At 46.5% G+C, this 21,226-nt stretch overlaps 1 protein-coding gene across 2 annotated transcripts in view; it reads left to right on the top strand.

Moving 5' to 3' along the window:
* Positions 1-4,993: 4,993 nt before the first annotated feature.
* LOC117438307 (terminal nucleotidyltransferase 4B-like) overlaps positions 4,994-21,226 on the top strand; it is a 53,243-nt gene continuing 37,010 nt past the window's right edge. For both annotated transcript variants that reach the window (XM_034073856.1, XM_034073855.1), the window contains exon 1: positions 4,994-5,583. In XM_034073856.1, the coding sequence (XP_033929747.1) occupies positions 5,075-5,583 (509 nt within the window). In that variant the 5' untranslated portion in view covers positions 4,994-5,074. The remainder of the gene's footprint in view (positions 5,584-21,226) is intronic.

The raw sequence follows: 21,226 nt of genomic DNA, 5'->3' as shown, positions 1-21,226 counted from the left end.
GGCCCAATTGGAGCTAAACTTGGCAAGGGATGTTAAAGATAACAGGAAGGGATTTTATAGGTATGCAGCGGCTAAAAAACAGACTAAGGACAATGTAGGCCCCCTCAGGAAGCTTTCGGGAGAACTGGCTACAAAGGACTTGGAGAAGGCTGAGGTTCTGAATGGCTTCTTTGCCTCGGTCTTCACTGGCAAAGGCTCTGAGCGCAGCACCCGAGTCTTGGAAGGCAGATGCAGGGACTGTGAAAACCTAGACCTTGGGTCCACTGTAGGAGAGGATCTGGTTCGAAACCATCTTAAGAACCTGAACGTACACAAGTCCATGGGACCTGATGAAATCCATCCGCGGGTCCTGAAGGAGCTGGCGAATGAAGTTGCAAAGCCACTGGCCATCATATTTGAAAAATCATGGCAGTCAGGTGAAGTTCCCGATGACTGGAGAAAGGGAAATATAACCCCCATTTTCAAGAAGGGGGAAATGGATGACCCGGGGAATTACAGACCAGTCAGTCTCACCTCTGTGCCTGGCAAAATCTGGGAGCAGATTCTCCTGGAAGGCATGCTAGGGCACATGAAAAACAAGGTGCTTGGTGACAGCCAGCATGGCTTTACTAGGGGGAAATCCTGCCTGACCTTTTTGGTGGCCTTCTATGATGGGGCTACAAAAGTGATGGATAGGGGTGGAGCAGCTGATGTCATCTACTTGGACTTGTGCAAAGCCTTCAACACTGTCCCACATGACATCCTTGTCTCTAAATTGGAGTGTCATCAATTTGATAGGTGGACCACTCGGTGGATAAAGAACTGGCTGGATGGTCGCACTCAAAGATTTGTGAACAAAGGCTCAATATCCGGCTGGAGACCAGTAACGAGTGGTGTCCCTCAGGGATCGCTGTTGGGACCGGTCTGGTTCAACATCTTTGTCAGTGAAAATGACAATGGGATTACGTGCGCCCTCAGCAAGTTTGCCGATGACACCAAGCTGTGTGGTTCTGTTGATACGCTAGAGGGAAGGAATGCCATTCAGAGGGACCTTGACACACTTGTGAGGTGGGCTGATGCCAACCTCATGAAGTTTAACCATGACAAGTGCAAGGTCCTACACCTGGGTCAGAGCAATCCCAGGCACAGCTGCAGGTTGGGCAGAGAAGTGATTCAGAGCAGCCCTGTGGAGAAGGACGTGGGGGTGTTAGTCAATGAGAAAATGAACATGAGCTGGCTGCAGTGTGCACTTACAGCCCAGGGAGCCAACCATATTCTGGGCTGCATCAAAAGGAGCGTGCCCAGCAGGTCAAAGGATGTGATCCTGCCCCTCTGCTCTGCTCTCGTGAGACCTCACTTGGAGAACTGTGTGCAGTTCTGGTGTCCTCAACATAAAAAGGACATGGTACTGTTAGAACAAGTCCAGAGGAGGGTCACGAGGATGGTCAGGGGACTGGAGCACCTCCCATATGAAGACAGGCTGAGAAAGTTGGGGCTGTTCAGCCTGGAGAAGAGAAGGCTGCGTGGAGACCTCATAGCAGCCTTCCAGTATCTGAAGGGGGCCTACAGGGATGCTGGGGAGGGACTATTCATTAGGGACTGTAGTGATAGGACAAGGGGTAACGGGTTGAAACTTAAATAGCAGAGGTTTAGATTGGATATAAGGAAGAAATTCTTTACTGTTTGGGTGGTGAGGTACTGGTTGCCCAGGGAGGTAGTGAATGCTCCATCCCTGGCAGTGTTCAAGGCCAGGTTGGATGAAGCCTTGGGTGATATGGTTTAGTGTGAGGTGTCCCTGCCCATGGCAGGGGGTGTGGAACTGGATGAGCTTGAGATCCTTTCCAATCCTAACTATTCTGATTCTATTCTATGATTCTATGTTCTTCTCTCTCTGTGTTTATGTGGATTTATATATGTTAGAGCAATGGTATATTGAAAATGTGGGATCTGAGTATGATGTGAATAGTATGGAATAAGGGGTGGATACTGTCCTGGGTTTATCAGCGTCAGTCAATTTTTCTTCTTCTTAGTAGCTGGTGCAGGGCTGTGTTTTGACTTTCAGCCTGGGAACGGTGCTGATAGCACCTCTGTTTTTAGTTACTGCTCAAATGTTTAGCCTGACCGAGGACTTTCTGAGTCTCATGCTCTGCCAGGGAGGAGGGGAGGCCAGGGGGAAATAGAGGCTGGACACTTGACTCAAACTAGCCAAAGAGGTATTCCATACCATAGCACGTCATGCCCAGGGATGTAACTGGGAGTTACCTAGAAGGGCACTCTCTTCTTGGTCAGGCTCGTGTCGGCAGATGGTATCGTATTCTCTTCCCTTGTTATTTCTCTTATCATTATTATTATTGGTGGTAGCAGCAGTGGTTTTGTGTTATACCTTAGTTACTGGACTGTTCTTATATCAGCCCATGGGAGTTACATTCTTTTGATTCTCCTCCCCATCTGTCTGGGACAGGGGGGCGTGCGGGGCGGGAAGAAAGAGGGTGGTGTAGTAGCAACTGTGTTGGATGACTGGGTTTAAACCACAACAAGGAGAGCAGCTAATTTGGTGGGAGTCCCTTCTGAAGTTACGTTTTTGGTTTTAACTTGCTGTGGTCACTGGTGGACATTTTTTTCTGATATCAGTTTATTAACATATATCAAGTATTCTGTATGCTGTGGTTTAAGCCCAGCTGGTAACTCAGAACCACGCAGCCGCTTGTTCACTCCCCCACTTCGTCCTACCCCCTCTCTCGGAGGGATTGGGAGGAGAATCGAAAGAATATAACTTCCATGGGTTGAGATAAGAACAGTCCAGTACTAAGGTATAACACAAAACCACTACTACTGCCACCAATAATAATGATAAGGGAAATAACAAGGTGAGAGAATACTATTGCTCACCATCTGCCAACCGATACCCAGCCTGACCTGTTCAGTGATCTGGGCCTTCTGGGTAACTCCCCCTAGTTTATACAGTGGTACTCTGTTACATAATTCCCCCACCACAGTAGAGTTAGCTCATAGGGCACTCTATGACAGAGCACCCCCACCACAGCTAACCCAGTGTAGCTCATAGTGTACTGTAACGTAGAGTACCCCCACCACAGCTAACTTCCCAGAAGAGCTCTTTAATACCATTACACCCAAATAACTTAATTCATAAAGAATACCTTTTATGAAGATGGTCCTTGTCTGGTCCCACAGTGATCTGAAGGAGTTGAGGGGTCCCTCCGGGAAAAACTCCCGAGGGCCCTAGGGAGCCCTGTCCTTAGCGGGTCCTGCAGCCGAGCAGAGAGGGTCCCATCTGGGGTGCCAAATTGATTCAGAGAAAACAGCTCCAAGAACTCGACAAGAAAGTTTAAGTTGACAAGCAGGTATTTTTTATTGTGGTGCTGGGAGATACGGGGGATAACTGCTCCTAGTGTGTCTCACTCAAGCACCAAGCAGGCTGTGATTATATTGTCACTAAACATACACATTCATTACATTATATGCATATTCATAAGGCTACAGATACATTATGTCATACTTCTAGAAAATTCTTCCTGCATGTGCACAGTAATGTGGTAGTGCTCTTTGGGACCCCTGGTAATTGTTTCTTCATCATCTTCTTCATTTTGTCCTTTGGGTGAACTTTGGAGCTGGACAGTCTTGTTGTCTGTTTGCCAGTTGGTTCTAACTGGTCTCCTGAAAAATTAACTGAAAAGCCATCTTCCTTATCACTGTTAGAAAGTTCACCTGGGGTCCAAGTCTCTTAGTTACATTCTATTTACAATGGGCTATCTTTAATCTTATAAAGAGTTCTTTCTTCATCTCAACCCCCCCCTGCCTCACCCTAGACCATGTCACCCAAGGCTGTGTTCAGCCTGGCCTTGAACACTATCAGGGATGGAGCATTTACCACTTCTTTGGGCAACCTGTTCTAGGGCCTCACCACCGTAACAGTAAAGAACTTCTTATATCCAATCCCTTGTCCTGTCACTACAGTCCCTAATGAATAGTCCCTCCCCAGCATCCCTGTAGGCCCCCTTCAGATACTGGAAGGCTGCTATGAGGTCTCCACGCAGCCTTCTCTTCTCCAGGCTGAACAGCCCCAACTTTCTCAGCCTGTCTTCATATGGGAGGTGCTCCAGTCCCCTGACCATCCTCGTGACCCTCCTCTGGACTTGTTCTAACAGTACCATGTCCTTTTTATGTTGAGGACACCAGAACTGCACACAATACTCCAAGTGAGGTCTCACGAGAGCAGAGCAGAGGGGCAGGATCACCTCCTTTGACCTGCTGGTCACGCTCCTTTTGATGCAGCCCAGGATACAGTTGGTTTCTGGGCTGTGAGCACACACTGCAGCCGGCTCATGTTCATTTTCTCATTGACCAACACCCCCAAATCCTTCTCGTTGGGCTGCTCTGGATCTCTGCTCTGCCCAACCTGTAGCTGTGTCTGGGATTGCTCCAACCCAGGTGTAGGACCTTGCACTTGGCATGGTTAAACTTCATGAGGTTGGCATCAGCCTACCTCACAAGTGTGTCAAGGTCCCTCTGAATGGCATTCCTTCCCTCCAGCGTATCAACAGAACCACACAGCTTGGTGTCATCAGCAAACTTGCTGAAGGCACACTCAATCCCATTGTCCATGTTGCAGACAAAAATGTTGAACAGCGACCCATGAGGGATAGCACTCATTACCCGTCTCCAGTTGAACATTGAACCGTTAAACACAACTCTCTGCCTACAGCCAGCCAGTTCTTTATCTATCGGATGGTCCATCTATCAAACTAGGACGATTCCGTCGGAAGAAATGCCGCCACTGTGTCCGGAGAGCCACCCAGCCGCGTCCGGCAGGTGCCGAGCCGGGGCAGAGCTGGGACTCCGCCCGGGCCCAGTCACCGCCCCCTTGCCTACGCGCGGCCCGTATGCCGACGGCTCAGCCGGGCCCCGCCTCGCCGCGCTCGCCAGGAGGGGCGGGGGCTGTGGAGCGAACGCAGCGAGCAGGCACGCTCGGAGCTGCCCTTCCATAAGAGCCGCCATTAGCGGTGGGACTCTGTGACAGGGTCTCAGTGTTGGCGGCTGACGGGAAGTGAAGGTAGCCGGGGTGGGACCCCGTTTGATGGATCCCCGCATAGCCTGGTTCCAGCCAGAGCAGCTTGGTCCCTCGAACCGCCTGTGGATGCAGATCTGGGAAACTACGCAGGGGGTCCGCAATCTCTACTTCCATCAGGAGCAGCAGCAGCAGAGCGCCCCCGCTGGGGCCGGCCCAGTCTCTCCGCCCAACATGTACCGCGCTGATCCCCAGGCCGACTTCCTGCCGCTCGAGAGCGCCAACACCCAGCAGAACCGCAGCTGCCACCAGACCTCGTCACCCTTGGGGGTTGCTGCCTGGGCCCGGCCCCCACAGGTCGAGCCGTCTGTCGCCACTGCCGCCAGCAACAAGAGGAAGCGCGACAACAAGGCCAGCACCTTCGGCCTTAACTACAGCCTCCTGCTGAGGCCTCCTGGGCAGGGTAGGGCCTTCGCCCTAGGAAATGAGCCAGCCGCCCGGGCCCAGGCCGGCCTCGCCGAGTCGCTCTACATCGGCACCCCTTGGAAGAAGAGGAACTACAGCCAAGGAGTCATGGGGTGAGCGGCCGCAGCGCCAGGCAGGCGAGGGGGTGCCAGGCAGCTGCCAGCGCCGGGCTTGGACCTGGCCTGGCTTCTTGAAGAGGTGCAAGGTGAGGCCCTCCCAACACGGGATGGCCGCTGGGCCGCGGCGGTGGGGAGTGGCCACAGGAACGGCGCGTGTTGCGGGGTATTTGGATCGGGCCCTTAGGACGCCGCTCGCCGCTGGCGGGGGCAGGCAGGCGCCACGTGTGCCGGGCCGCTGCCCGGCCCGTCCGTGCGCTGCGTCAACTGTCCCCGGTGATGCCTGTCGGTGGGGTAGCCTCTCGTGCAGCCCCCGAGCCCGGCCGGGTGGTGACCCCTCGTGGAGGGGGTAGCGGATGCCCAGGTGCGTGCTGATGGTGTGGGCAAGCCTATCTGTCGGCTTTCCTGTTGCCATTGCGTGTGTACGTGGGGCTGTTAGACGCTCATCGCCCGGTATCACGTCTTGCTGCCCGAGCAAGGGTGTTCCGTTGCTCTCTTTGCGGTTATTGTACCGCATGCAGTACATGTATTGCGGTGGTGGTGTCGGTGAGGGGTCTGATGCTATTGCTGCTCACGTGCATGCTGCGGGGCTGGGTGAGGTGGCTGAGCTGAGGAGGACAGCAGACAGCACGCTATCAGAAGTGCAGGTCCTCCTGCTCTTGGCAGCTGCTGCCAGGCACAGTTCTGAAGCTTTGTGCTATATGTACAACAAATGCATAATAGGAGTTATAATTTAAATGAATAATAATCTGCTGCTGTTAAAAGAGTGCATAGCCTAGGAAATAGGATGGGGTGTGTTTTTTCCGAGACCTAACAGAGAAACTAGGCACACATGATTATATAGAGTGTTACGGATTATGTCGTGGTTTAAGCCCAGCCGGTGACTCAGGACAGTGCAGCCGCTCACTCGCTCACTACCCTGCTTTGTCCCCTCTGCTCCCAGAGGGATGGGGAGGAAAATGAAAAGAAAGTAAATCCCACAGGTTGAGATAAGAATAGTCCAGTAACTAAGGTATAATACAAAAGTATTACTACTGTCAATAATGATAATAAGGGAAATAACGAGGGGAGAGAACATGAAACTAAAAGTTGAAAGGGGGGGGATGGAATAAATACAAGTGATGCACAACACAGTCGCTCACCACCCACTGACTGATGCAGTGATCTGGGCCTTCCAGGTAACTCTCTCCAGTTTATGTACTGGGCATGAAGTGCTGTGGTATAGAATGCCCCTTTGGCTAGATTGGGTCAGGTGTCCTGAATCTGCTCCCTCCTGGCTTCTTATGCCCCTCCTCCCTAGAAGAGCCTAAGACTGAAAAGTCCTAGATTGGGGTAAACATTAGTTAACACACTGATATTTTTAGCTCTTGCTATCAGCGTTGTTCTCAGACTATGGTTGAAACCACAGCACTGCACCAGCTACTAAGGAGAAAAATGATTGCTACAGCTGAACCCAGGACACTGTGTTACCCACCAAGTACATCCGGGTCCCTGAGCAAAAGCAATCCCACGAGTGGGTTTGCCTTGACCTGAAACAGGAGTAACCCAGACTGTCTTCCCTAGCAAATTTCTCATGTGCACTACAGGCACCTTGTCCCCCTCTACAATATGTAAAAGTTCTGACTGGGCTGGGCCAGCCCTGTTAGCAGATCCTCTGGTGTTGACCAATCAGGTGGCCTTTGCTAAATGTGTATCCCAATGCTTGAAAGTTCCCCCACCCATTGCTCTCAGGGTAGTTTTTAACAGCCCATTGTACCGTTCAATTTTCCCAGAGGCTGGTGCATGGTAGGGGATGTGATATACCCACTCAATGCCATGTTCTTTGGCCCAAGTGCCTATAAGGTTGTTCCGAAAATGAGTCCCATTGTCTGACTCAATTCTCTCTGGGGTGCCATGTCGCCACAAAGTCTGTTTCTCAAGGCCCAGGATAGTGTTCCGGGCAGTGGTGTGGGGCACAGCATATGTTTCCAGCCATCCTGTGTTTGCTTCCACCATGCTAAGCACATGACGCTTGCCTTGGCGGGTTGGTGGGAGTGTGATATAGTCAATTTGCCAGGCCTCCCCATATTTGTACTTCAGCCATCATCCTCCATACCAAAGAGGCTTTAACCGTTTGGCTTGCTTTATTGCAGCACATGTCTCACACTCATAAATAACCTGGGCGATAGTGTCCATTGTTAAGTCCACCCCTCAATCACAAGCCCATCTGTATTTTGCATTTCTGCCCTGATGGTCTGAACTGTCATGGGCCCACTGGGCCAAAAATAATTCACCTTTAAGTTGCCAATCCAAGTCCATCTGAGCCACTTCAATCTTAGCAGCTTCATCCACCTGTTGGTTGTTCTGATGTTCCTCAGTGGCCTGACTCTTGGGTACATGGGCATCTCCATGGTGTTCCTTCACCACCAGGTTCTGCACAGTCTAGCAATATCAGTTGTGCCATCCCACTTGGCTGCCTTTGACTCCAGTTCATACTGAAGTTCTCGCATGTCCGGTACGGCAGCACTCAATGGTGGTGTGACTTCATTCAGGCCATGATAGTCTATTGCTAGTCTCCACTCTCCATTAGACTCTTGCACTGGCCATATGGGGCTATTAAAGGGTGAGTGGGTCCTGCTGATCACTCCCTGCCTCTCCAGTCTATGGATCAGCTTATGGATGGGAATCAGGGGGCCTCGGTTGGTGTGATATTGCTTCCGGTGCACTGTTGAGTGAAGTGGGAACAGGGCAGGTATGTGTACCTGCAGCAAGGGGTGAGATTCATGTGCAAATCCTTTTCTTGTATGGGTCTGGTAAGATCCACTGTTGCTGTCAGTCTCTTTCTGTGTCCTGCCACAGCACAGTTCTGGGAGTGCCCTTGTGACAACTTGTGTGGCTCTTGAAGTTGCTCATCTTGGGTTCATGGAAGTGAAATGGAATATTTCCCCACAGCCACCTGGAGTAAGAAATTACTTTTGGAGGGGTTGGAGAGAGAAACAAGTTTGCTAGGGGATGAAGATGTTGGACTAAAGACAGTTTTTGAGAAAACCTTTAGGATGTATACCATAAATATTACATAACAGTATTGTTTGAGATGGTCTTTGCTCCCTCAGTGATCTGAATGAGTTGAGGGGTCCCTCTGGGAAAAATTCCTGAGGGCCCTAGGGAGCCCTGTCCTCAACAGGTCCTGCAGTGAAGGTGGGGGTGGGTTAAGTGAGCGAGTGGCTGTGTGGTTCTGGGTTACCAGCTGGGCTGAAGCCACAAGTTTGTAAGTTATAGGTGAAGCTTGTAAACTCCTCAAGCTCTTCTGCATTCAAGATCTGGTTTTGCACAGTACAGAAGAGAACAGCTATTTATACAAGATTTTATATGTATTGACCTACAAAATATACAGCAGATAAAAATAATGGGCAGAAGACTTACAGGAAAAATTACAGGAGATAATTCTGAATGTCTCAACTGACAAAGTTGCATCCAGTAACCTTGCAGACAGTCTTCCTTGTAGCAGGAGTTACTGAAGTTGCAACAGCTTTGCAGTTTTAGTCAATTAAAAGAGCTTGATTCTATTACAAAAGCACCTTGAACAACTCTTAAAACTCTACAGTTTAGCTGTTTTTAAGTTATACTTTATGCACAACACCTACATCTTGCTTATAACACTGAATAAAAAAAATGTTATTTTATTGTGGCAGTATTTTCTTTACCAAATTCTTAAGTTATAAATTTTCAATACCAATTTTATATTTGGATTATCATAACATAAAAATCCACTTGGAATGGTCATGTGGACTTCAGATACAGTACAACCTTAGTTGGCAAGATACAAGCATATTTAAGGCATTTTTTTTTTTAATATTAAAATCTCGAAAGGGCAGTGTTGTGAACCAGATGGTACCAGGAGCTATGTATTCCCACAATGGAAGTGGCTGGTGCACTATATACACAGTCTGACAAATGTGATCCTTGATGTAGTTGCAGTTCTTAAAAAGCAAGACCAGTTTTCTCCCAGTCTTTCTGCAAGCTTTTAACCAATTTTGAAAAGAATGATCAGGAGACAAGGACAGCTGTAATGAGCAAGTGTGCTAATAAAATATCATGGGAATGGTAAAAGTTTCTTTCAGTACTGTTCATGAGAATGAAAAAAATCCATATAGCAAGTATTACTTCTTTTCTTGAACATTGGCATCCATCTTACTTATAATAGCTTATAAAGACATAATGCAAAGGTTTGATTTTTTTTTTCAAGTTCAACTTCATAACGGATTAACATAATTCACCTGTATGTTCTCTTCTAGCTCAAGTAAAGTAACACTAATACTGAAAAAAAGAGGTAATCAGAAGTAGCAAAAGCACTGATATGATAACAAATAACTTGGATAAATATTCAAGAAGTAATATTGCACACTTTCACTGTCAACTACTTAAAGCTTTCACTCCCAGACAGTGACAACCAGTCCTGTTTGTTTTTTTGCTGTCACACTACCTTAAAAAGGTCACTTTTGGTTTCCATGGCAGTGGAAAAAACCCCAACAAACTGAAGGAAGACAGCCCTTATTGAACATGAGGCCTGGGTTTCAAAATTAATTTTTCAGTCTGCAAGAAGGGGAGGGGGATAAGTTTAGACACTGAAAGTTGAGCCCAACTTCCATTTTACAGGCTAAGTTTAGAATGACACACAGAACAATACTAAGTATTCTACATTCCAGTTTTACAGACACCCAAAATTCATTAAGGTGTATTTATAGAATGGTTTAGGTTGGAAGGGACCTTAAAGCTCATTCACAGTTCCAACCCCCTGCCATGGGCAGGGACCCCTTCCACTGGAGCAGCTGCTCCAAGCCCCTGTGTCCAACCTGGCCTTGAGCACTGCCAGGGATGGGGCAGCCACAGCTTCTCTGGGCACCCTGTGCCAGCGCCTCAGCACCCTCACAGGGAAGAATTTCTTCCTAATATCTGAGTCTGCCACCCTTTCGTCTTAAAGTCTTTTCCCCCTGTCCTATCACTACATGCCTTTGTGGCAAGTGCTGTTCAGAAAAAAAAAACAAAAACAAAAACACAAAAAAAACCCCAAAACAAAGCAAGCCACAAAAAACCCCACCAAAATTTAGGCAATTACTCATATTTACATCATCACGGGACATGTTATATCCTGCCAAAACAGTTTGACCTCGGGCTGCTGTACTGTGTGGACTGTGTCAAGGGAAGGAGCTAACACTGGTACACAAAACAAGTAAAAACCAAAAAAAAGCAGTATTAGCATAGGCATCAATAATTGTAGTAACTGCAACACCCTTAATCCGACAAACACAATCGAAGGATACATTGATGGTGCCACCACTATTCTGTGTATTCCAGCAAAGAACAAGCTTATTAGGGTAATACACCTAATTGTAAAAAGTGTGTGATTCCAAAATGATATGAAAAATGACACCTAGGAAAGAAATCATATTAGTCCCACTGCATACTTTCACTTAAAAATATTTAAAATAATTAAAATATATATATATATACATATATATACTGCTCCTAACCATTTGAGTACTTGTGAACTGTTCTTTAGATATGCATTCAAGGTACACATATTGGTAGGCATTATTGTCCCAGGACATATTCCAGAAAAATTCTAGACAGCTCAAGAGCCTAACTGAAAATTATCTCCCAGTTTCAGAGGAGAACCATATTTAGCCTTTCAGTTTTCAATACTATACCACTTGACTGCCACACACTACATTTGAGATTAGCCTGATCTTTACCTTTTGTGTCTCTGGGTCTATTAACCAGTTCCAGGCACCACTTGTTGTACAGACTGACACCACTATCAGAATCACTGATAAAGAAAAGAACAAGAGTCATAAATAGTATACATCCTATCAACAAGCATTTTTCATCAGCAGCTCTTAGATATTTCTTCTCCCACTTCTCAAGGAGGAGAAGTTTCTAGTTAGAGGGTAGAAATGAGACTAGACAAAGAAACTTATTATGAGACACTGTAAAGATTCTGTACCAGTTTCCTGGACATGACAAGTAGGTAACAAAAATATGAATTTTGTCAAGTAAAAACATCCTGATGCTTTGAGGAAACAAAAGTTTCTAAAATAACACAATTAGCAAAAATATGAGTTGGAAGACTGGAGTAAGAGTTGTACCAAACTTTCTGTATGCTCTTTGAGCTTATGCAGTCTGGGCACCAGAAATGCAGCACCATTACATTGCAGAGCAGAACTAAAGCATCTATCCCACTAGCTCCTGTGCATCAGAAAAGCCTGAGGCATTAGCAAACAGCAGTTTCAGTGATATCTGAGTTGCATTATGCTCTCCACCACAATCAACACAATTACAAGCAAGGAAAGCTAACACACAGGGAAAAACCAAACACACAAAATTTAAACAGGAATCAGAAAGCATGATAGCATTAGCACATGAAGATTAACAAAAACCTGTAACACATCCAGAGTGGCTTAGGAAGAATAATCAATTTGCTGTAAATGGATAGTGCTAGATACATACTAGAGTAACACAAGATGCTAGACTGATTTTGAAAGACTACAAAAGTAGGGGTTGATGGAAAAAGAAAACAGAACAACTATAGAGAAAGCTCCTATTGTACTGTACAGCCATAAAGCCTCGCAGCTTTCATTGGACATTTGGAAGTTGAATGTTTTCTGTGGAGGCTGAAGTTCTGATGCAAAGAAAGTCTTCTATGGGGAAAAGGGGGGAGAAAACAAAAAGCAACACAAAAATCTAAGAGCCAGAGTTACCAGCCTTTGGGGTCATAGGGAAGAACCTGAAAACAAACCTCACATATTCATGAAATATTACTTTCAGGTTTGCAAGTGTCTGTTACGGTTGTTCTGGAAATGAGTCCCATTGTCTGACTCAGTTCTTTTTGTGTTGCTATGTTGCCACAAGATTTGTTTCTCAAGGCCTAGGATAGTGCTTTGGGCAGTGGCATGGGGAACAGTGTGTGGTTCAAGCCATCGGGTGGTTGCTTCCACCATGATAAGCCTTGGTTGGGAGTGTGATATAGTCAATCTGCCAGGCCTGCCCATATTTCTACTTCAGCCATTGTCCTCCATACCAGAGAGGCTTTAACTGCTTGCCTTGCTTAATTACAGCACATTTCACACTCGTGAATAACCTGGGCAATGGTGTCCATTGTTAAGTCCACCCCTTGATCACGAGCCCTGGTTTAAGCACGGCCGGTAACTCAGAACCATGCAGCTACTCACTCACTCCCCCACTTCATGCTTTGGATCATTTGACTGTTTTTTTCTCAACCCATGGGATTTACATTTCTTTGGTTCTTCTCCCCATCCCGCCAGGACTGTGTAGGGGAAGAAGCGGGGGAGTGAGCTTGCGGCTACGTGGTTTTGAGTTTCCAGCTGGGCTTAAGCTGCGACAGTCTTCTATTCACTTTTTGGTAGACTGGGTGCACTTGCTTAATTTTCACGTTTTGAAATTATTTTTAGTGGGTGGTTTCAGTAAGTGAGTTGGATGAATCTTGAGTGAGTTTCTGAAGGTTCTACACAGCCTCTTGCTCTCCCTTTCCTGCTTTTGTCACAAGACTGCAGACAAATGTATTAATGCACAACATGTAGATGGTGTGAGGAGGTGTGCTGTGCTGGGGATGTCCCGTTCGAGGGTGGGTTCCCACTGTAGAATATTAGGGCTGGGTCAGTTGTGAGGTTTTAACCCTCAAACTATTAGAAATCCCTTCCCCCCAATGTGCTGATTCTTTTGTCCTTATATCTGAGCAGAAGTCAGCAACTAAGGTCGTTGCATGAAATTTTTCAGATATCTTTCAGCATGTATTGGTGTCTCTGAATTTTAAGGTTTTTAGACTCATGGAAAGTATTTCAGTGAAATATTTTCTAGGTTTATATTGGTTTTCTGACAGATATACTAGCTGATGCTTCAGAGGAAAGAAGATAAAAACCATGGTTTGATCCCCAGGCCTAGTCAGAGACCGTCCTTTCCAGATACTTTGGAGGGTGAGACTAGTCACCTACATGGGGGGAGGAAGTATTCTTCCAGTTCCTGCAACTGATGCTCTTGAGTATGTGTCTCTATCACTGGGCTAATAGAGGTGATCTCAGGAAACATTTTTAATCTGCTTAGTCACCATCCTTTGTTGACAGTTACTATTTGTAGCTTTCTAGCCTGGAGTGATAAGCAGAGCAAAAGGAGGCTGGGGACTCTCCAGGATATTTTGCAGGTTGCATACTAGTGCTCCTGGCCCATGTTTTTTCTGCTACCCATGCATAGAATCATAGAATAGTTAGGGTTGGAAAGGACCTTAAGATCATCTAGCTCCTACCCCCCTGTCATGGCCGGGGACACCATGTACCAAGCCATGTAGCCCAAGGTTCTGTCCAACCCAGCCTTGAACAGTGCCTTGGGCAACCCATTCCAGTACCTCACCACCCTCACAGTAAAGAATTTCTTCCTTAGATCCAGTCTAAACCTCTACTGTTTAAGTTTCAACCCATTACCCCTTGTCCTATCACGACAGTCCCTACTGAAGAGTCCCTTCCCAGCATCCCTATAGGCCCCCTTCAAATACTGGAAGGCTGCTATGAGGTCTCCACGCAGCCTTCTCCAGGCTGAACAGCCCCAACTTTCTCAGCCTGTCTTCATATGGGAGGTGCTCCAGTCCCCTGATCATCCTCGTGGCCCTCCTCTGGACTTGTTCCAACAATTCCATGTACTTTTGATGTTGAGGACACCAGAACTGCACACAATACTCCAAGTGAGGTCTCACGAGAGCAGAGCAGAGGGGCAGGATCACCTCCTTTGACCTCCTGGTCACGCTTCTTTTGATGCAGCCCAGGATACGGTTGGCTTTCTGGGCTGTAAGCACACACTGCAGCCAGCTCATGTTCATTTTCTCATTGACCAACACCCCCAAGTTCTTCTCTGCAGGGCTGCTCTGAATCTCTTCTCTGCCCAACCTGAAAGCCCTGGTTTGAGCCCCACGCCAGACTTGCCTGACTCATGCTGGGTGACCTGATTGACATGCAGATTTGACATGGTAACAAAGGGCTGTGCTGTGAGTTTTTTAGCTCTCATCTGAGTCTTCTGACGGAGACTTTCTTTAGAGAACACATTATCCATCAGAATTGCTCATTAGCCTGCCAGGAGTATGTTGGTCTTGCTCCTGCACAGATAGCACGTGTTATCACTGATTGGCAGGTTGCAGATTATTTATGTGATGCTATTTGCTACATTAACAAAATAGCAGCAATATACTAGTGATGTATAAAGAACTGTCCTGCTTGCCTGGCTTTATGAAGACAAACAGAAAGGTGTATTAGCTGACCTGATGTATCCCTTTGTTCTGTTTTAATAGTAACACTACTACTGGTACTGATAGCTACTTCTTGTTAAGCTCTTGTTAAAAAAAAGAAGTAAAAATTGTTGTTTGGTCATCTTGAGTGAGAGCTTTTTAAGCAAGGGGAATTGGCAGGCCGAGGAATTATTAATTTCCAACTATAGGAAATATATACCTTTAACTTCTCTGTGGTTTTAGCTGTTCGGTTACAGAATATATGAAGTACATGCTAATAATTACTCTTTAAACTAAAATATATATATAAATTATGAGGTAGCAAACTGCATAGCTTGTCTGTATGTGTAACTGTTCCAACAGACTAATAGTTTTCTGAAGTGAGCTAAAGAAAGAGCCTTGTGGTATTATTTTATAGGAGATGTTGGAATTATTAGTGTGTTTCAAAATAATTAGATATTGGTAGAGATGAAACCTTTTTGTCAGGAAATAAAAGACCTATTTGCCATCTCTGCTCTTCCCACTTTGTTTTTCCTGCATGAAACCTTTTTCTTCTGCTTCATCCTGTTATTTTGTTAGTACTTTTTCTTTCAGCTCAGTTGAGGTAGCTGCTTCTCTAGTTAGTTTTCTTTTTCACTTCTCCCTTAAGTAAAACACTTTGCCTGGGAAAGTAGCAGACTCTCATAGCACTTGCTTACAGATATGCGAAGAAGGGATGATATGTACATTCTTCACAGGGAAGAAGTCTAGGAGGTTCCTCCAGTGCATTGATGGTAACTTCTTAATGCAAATGGTGGACAAACCAACTAGGAGAGGAGCGCTGCTAGATTTAGTACTCACCAACAAGGAGGGTTTGGTTGAAGTGGTGATGGTCAATGGCAGCCTTGGCTGCAGTGACCATGAGATGGTGGAGTTTAGGATCCTGAGTGGGAGGAACAGAATACCTAGCAAGGCCACAATTCTGGATTTCCAAAGGGCCAACTTTGGCCTCTTCAATCAACTGCTAAGGGAAGTCCCATGGGAAAGGGTACTAGGTGGTAAAGGGGCTCAAGATAGTTGGTCAGCATTCAAGGACCAGTTCTTCCAGGCTCAGGATCAGAGCATCCCAATGGGTAGGAAATCAAGTAAGGGATCTAGGAGACCAGCATGGTTAAACAAGGAGCTGCTGGGCAAACTCATGTGGAAAAGGAGACTCTCTGGATTATGGAAAGAGGGGCTGGCCACCTGGGAGGAGTATAGGACGGTTGTTAGAGGGTGTAGGGAGGCAATTAGGACAGCTAAGGCCTCCTTGGAACTTAATCTTGCTAGTCGGATTAAGGACAATAGAAAGGGCTTCTTCAAATACATAGCAAATCAAACTAATACAAGAGGCAATATAGGCCCACTGCTGAACGAGGTGGGTGCCCTGGAGACAGAGGATATAAGGAAGGCAGAAGTGCTGAATGCTTTCTTTGCCTCTGTCTTTACTCCTGCAGACTCTCCCTGGGGGCCCCAGATTCCTGTAGCCCCAGAAGGAGTCAGGACAAAGGAGGAGTTTGCTTTGGTAGATGAGGATTGGGTTAGGGATCAGCTATGCAATCTGGACATCTATAAATCAATGGGTCCGGATGGAATCCACCCATGGGTGCTGAGGGAGCTGGCGGAGGTCATTGCTAGGCCACTCTCCATCATCTTTGGTAAGTCGTGGGAAACGGGAGAGGTGCCTGAGGATTGGAAGATGGCAAATGTCACACCAGTCTATAAGAAGGGCAAGAAGGAGGACCCGGGTAATTATAGACCGGTCAGCCTTACCTCTGTCCCTGGAAAGGTGATGGAACAACTTATTCCTGACGCCATCTCTAGGCATATCAAGGATGAGGGGGTTATTAAGAACAGCCAACATGGTTTTATGAGGGGGAAGTCATGTTTGACCAACCTTATAGCCTTCTATGAGGAAGTGACTAGGTGGAGGGATGATGGTAGAGCAGTAGATGTCGTTTTTCTTGATTTCAGTAAGGCATTTGATACTGTCTCCCACAGCATCCTCATAGATAAGCTAAGGAAGTGTGGGCTTGACGATCAGGTAGTGAGGTGGATCAAGAACTGGTTGAAAGGAAGAAGGCAGACAGTTGTGGTCAATGGGGCAGAATCTAGCTAGAGGTCTGTGACCAGTGGAGTCCCTCAGGGATCGGTGCTGGGACCAGTGCTGTTTAATATTTTCATCAACGACCTGGATGAGGGAACTGAGAGTACCCTCAGCAAGTTCGCTGATGACACAAAAGTGGGAGGAGTGGCTGACACACCAGAAGGCTGTGTTGCCATTCAGCGGGACCCGGACAGGCTGGAGAGTAGGGCAGGGAGAAACTTGATGAAATTCAACAAGGGCAAGTGTAGAGTCTTGCATCTGGGGAAGAACAACCCCATGTACCAGTACAGGTTGGGGGTTGACCTGCTGGAAAGGAGTGAAGGGGAAAGGGACCTGGGGTTCCTGGTGGATAGGAGGATGACCATGAGCCAGCAATGTGCCCTTGTGGCCAAAAAGGCAAATGGCATCCTAGGGTGCATTAGAAAGGGTGTGGTTGGTAGGGCAAGAGAGGTTCTCCTCCCCCTCTACTCTGCCTTGGTGAGGCCGCATCTGGAATATTGCATCCAGTTCTGGGCCCCTGAGTTCAAGAAGAACAGGGAATTGCTTGAAAGAGTCCAGCGCAGAGCCACAAAGATGATGGATTGGAACACCTCCCTTATGAGGAGAAGCTGAGGGAGCTGGGTCTCTTTAGCTTGGAGGAGAGGAGACTGAGGGGTGACCTCATCTGTGTTTACAAATATGCAAAGGGTGGGTGTCAGGATGATGGAGCTAGGCTTTTTTCAGTGATGTCCAGTGATAGGACAAGGGGCAATGGGTGTAAACTGGAGCATAGGAGGTTCCACGTTAACATCAGGAAGAACTTCTTTACTGTAAGAGTGACAGAGCACTGGAACAGGTTGCCCAGGGTGGTTGTGGAGTCTCCTACGTTGGATATATTCAAGGCCTGCCTGTACAAGTTCCTGTGTGATCTACTCTAGGTTACCCTGCTCTTGCAGGGTGTTGGACTAGATGATCTTTTGAGGTCCCTTCCAACCCTTGGGATTCTGTGATAGGATCCTGAAAATCACTTACATACACAAATAGGTAAAGGAAGATGAAATCTTGGAGATCCTCTGCATAAAAGTCCTTTGGAGGAACACTATCTTCTGCCTTCCAAGGTGGGTGAACAGTGAGGTGCTGTGAGTTTTCTGGCTGTTGCAGATTATTTTAAGTTTTACTAAATCTCTCTATATTTTGTGTTTGTTTATGAAGCATTTATCTATAGGAACATCTTGATTCAAGAAGTAAGCCTGTTAGCATAGAAATTGGGAGCTGTGTAGCTTGAAGTCCCCATTCTCTGTGACATGCTAGCCTTAGTCCTTATTCTCTAGAGCATAACAGAAGCACCTAGATTCTACTGCTTATAACATGAGATATGTGACAACCTGGGAAGGTAGAAATCTAGCGGGCCAACTTGGCAACAAAAGTTACTTTTAAGGTGACCTGAAGTAAACTGCTTTCATTATAATATTAAAAAGTACACCCATAGATCGAGAAGACCCTCGACCAAGTGAAGACCCATCTGTCACACGAGAGTGACACTGCAGATATTATAATTGTATACAAATCATTAACCAATCATTGTAACCAGGAGTGTACTATCTTGTAATTTTTGTGTACATATATAACAATGAAATCGGCATTGGGTGTGCTTGATTTGTGGAAATTCCACCTGGAACCCAGCACTGCAATAAAAAAGTGCCTGCTTCTTAAAGCTACGTTGCTGTTAAGGAGTTTTATTCTCCTGACATTTGGTGACATGGCTACCCAGGATTTGGAGAAAGCTGAGGTTCTCAATGATTTCTTTGCCTCAGTCTTCACTGGCAAATGCTCTGACCACACCACCCAAGTCTTGGAAGGCAGACACAGGGACTGTGAGAATGAAGACCTTAGGCCCACTGTAGGAGAGGACCTGGTTCGAGATCATCTTAGGAACCTGAATGCACACAAGTCCATGGTCCTCAAGGAGATAGCGAATAAAGTTACTAAGCTACTGTCCATCATATTTGAAAAATCATGGCAGTCCAGTGGAGTTCCCAACAACTGGAAAAAGGGTAATATAACCCTTATTTTCAAGAAGGGGAAAATGGAAGACCCAGGGAATTACAGACCAGTCAGTCTCACCTCTGTGCCTGGCAAAATCTTGGATCATGTTCTCCTGGAAAGCATGATAAAGCACATAAAAAACAAAGAGGTGCTTGGTGACAGCCAACATGGTATCACTAGGTGACCCTTCTATGGTGGGGCTACACAATCTACATCATCTACCTGGACTTGTGCAAAGTGTTTGTCCCACTGTTGTGGTTTAAGCCCAGCCAGCAAGCCAGAACCATGCAGCCGCTCGCTCACTCCAATTCTTCCCTTCCCCATGCTCGCGGAGGGATGGGGAGGAGAATGGAAAGAATGTAACTCCCACGGGTTGAGGTAAGAACAGTCCAGTAACTAAGGTATAACACAAAACCACTACTGCTACTAACAGTAATAATAATGATAAGGGAAAAGAAGACAACTGCTTACCACCTGCCGACCGATACCCAGCCCTAACCAAGCAGTGATCTAACCCTTCCAGGTAACTGCTCCCAGTTTATATACTGGGCATGGCATGCTGTGGTATGGAATACCTCTTTGGCTAGTTTGGGTCAGGTGTCCTGTCTCTACTTCCTCCCGGCTTCCGCTCCTCCCTGGCAGAGCATGAGGCTGAAAAAGTCCTTGGTCAGAGTAAACATTCCTTACCAACAACTAAAACCGTCTGTGTTATCAGCGTTGTTTCCAGGCTGAAAGTCAAAACCACAGCCCTGCACCAGCTACTAAGAAGGAGAAAAGTGTCTGTATGGCTTGGCCCTTTATGCACTTTGGGGACCTCATTGCTGATTGCCTTATTCTTTCAAAGTTCCCCTATGGGACAGGAACAATTAACTCCTGTAAAGCAGAAGCCCAGGAGCAGCAGCTGGGCCTGCTAACAACTGGTGGTATGGATTTGTGCTGTGCCATACATGAATTTCTCCTCAGGGATAGTCCCCTTCATATTATACCAGCACGTTTTGTGCTGTTAAGTCCCCTTACGCAATGTGGTGCTAGTCTGCATGGCACGCAGTGCATGTGTGCACTCAGTCTTATGTTACTAAAACGTTGCTCTGGGGTAAAGCTTGTGCCTTGTGGATGTTACCAGTCTGTTGCAGCTAGGCCAGAGGAGCAGATGCAGAAACAGGGCTTGATCAAATCACCATGCTGTAGCCCACAAATCAAGTGAAGAGTTTGCTATGCATGATAGGAAGCCAAGGTCTTCCTGTAAGCTGGTTCACCAAATTACAGTTGAAAAATAATTTGAGTTTTCTAGAGTTTGGGTTTTTTTTACCTGTTTTCCTTGTTGCTCCTGTTTTTGAATGCTACCTTAATGATCAAGCACATGGGGACTAAATTAGCGATTTGGTGTGTGTGATTGGCAGTGGGGACAGAGAGGGAATGTGGTTTTTGGAATACTCGTGCTTTGTCATGTACTTCTTCATTCAGCTCTTACAAGGGGAGGATAGCTGTAAGAAGGTTTAAGTGCCAACAAATTGAATAGCAGTGAAGAGTAGAAGAACAGGAGATGGCTGAAAAGCCAAAGGCAGAGGAGTCAGTGCCCCCTCTGTAAGGGATGGCAGTAGTAGTTTGGAATGTGCGCATTAACCCCAGGTTGTAAGCTTCCAGGGGAAAAACAAGAAAGCAGCTGTAGGAGGTGAGAAATTTCCTAGCAGTGTCAAAATAAATGCTGAAAACAGCATTCACCGGTATGAATATTGCAGCTGTGTTCAGAACATCCTTGTGGTACCTGAGGTGATGTGTGTGAACAGGGCATGGTGCTAGTGTGGCAGTAAGGGGGGAGATGGAAGATGACACCTTGCATTTTTGCAAGTGATCTTCTGGGGGGGGTATTTTGTTTTAGTTTTAAGTGTTTGTAAGGCTCCTTCTGTAGGTGTCAGAGGAGGAGAAGCTTCTCCAAAGGTTGATTAAGCTGTCTGAATTGGGTATCTGTCTGGATTACCCTTTGGAGGAACTCTCAGTTTTTCTGTATGTGTTAGCTATAGAGAGCTGTGGTGATGGCCACCACCAGTTGCTAGGCTCTTATGACTATTCCCCTAACCACGTGTGGGGAAAATTCCCATAAACGCTCAGTGAAAGGTAACATAAATATCTTATTTCTTTGTCTCTGAAAGAAGCTTGCGCTGTTCATAACGCTGCAGTATTGAAGAACATAATGCAGATGGTTTGAGTTCTGTCCCTATGCTGAC

Source organism: Melopsittacus undulatus (assembly GCF_012275295.1).
Source record: "Melopsittacus undulatus isolate bMelUnd1 chromosome W unlocalized genomic scaffold, bMelUnd1.mat.Z SUPER_W_unloc_7, whole genome shotgun sequence".
NCBI classification, from domain to species: domain Eukaryota; kingdom Metazoa; phylum Chordata; class Aves; order Psittaciformes; family Psittaculidae; genus Melopsittacus; species Melopsittacus undulatus.
The sequence above is the reverse complement of the archived record's forward strand: the minus strand, read 5'-3'. Positions and strand labels throughout refer to the sequence as shown.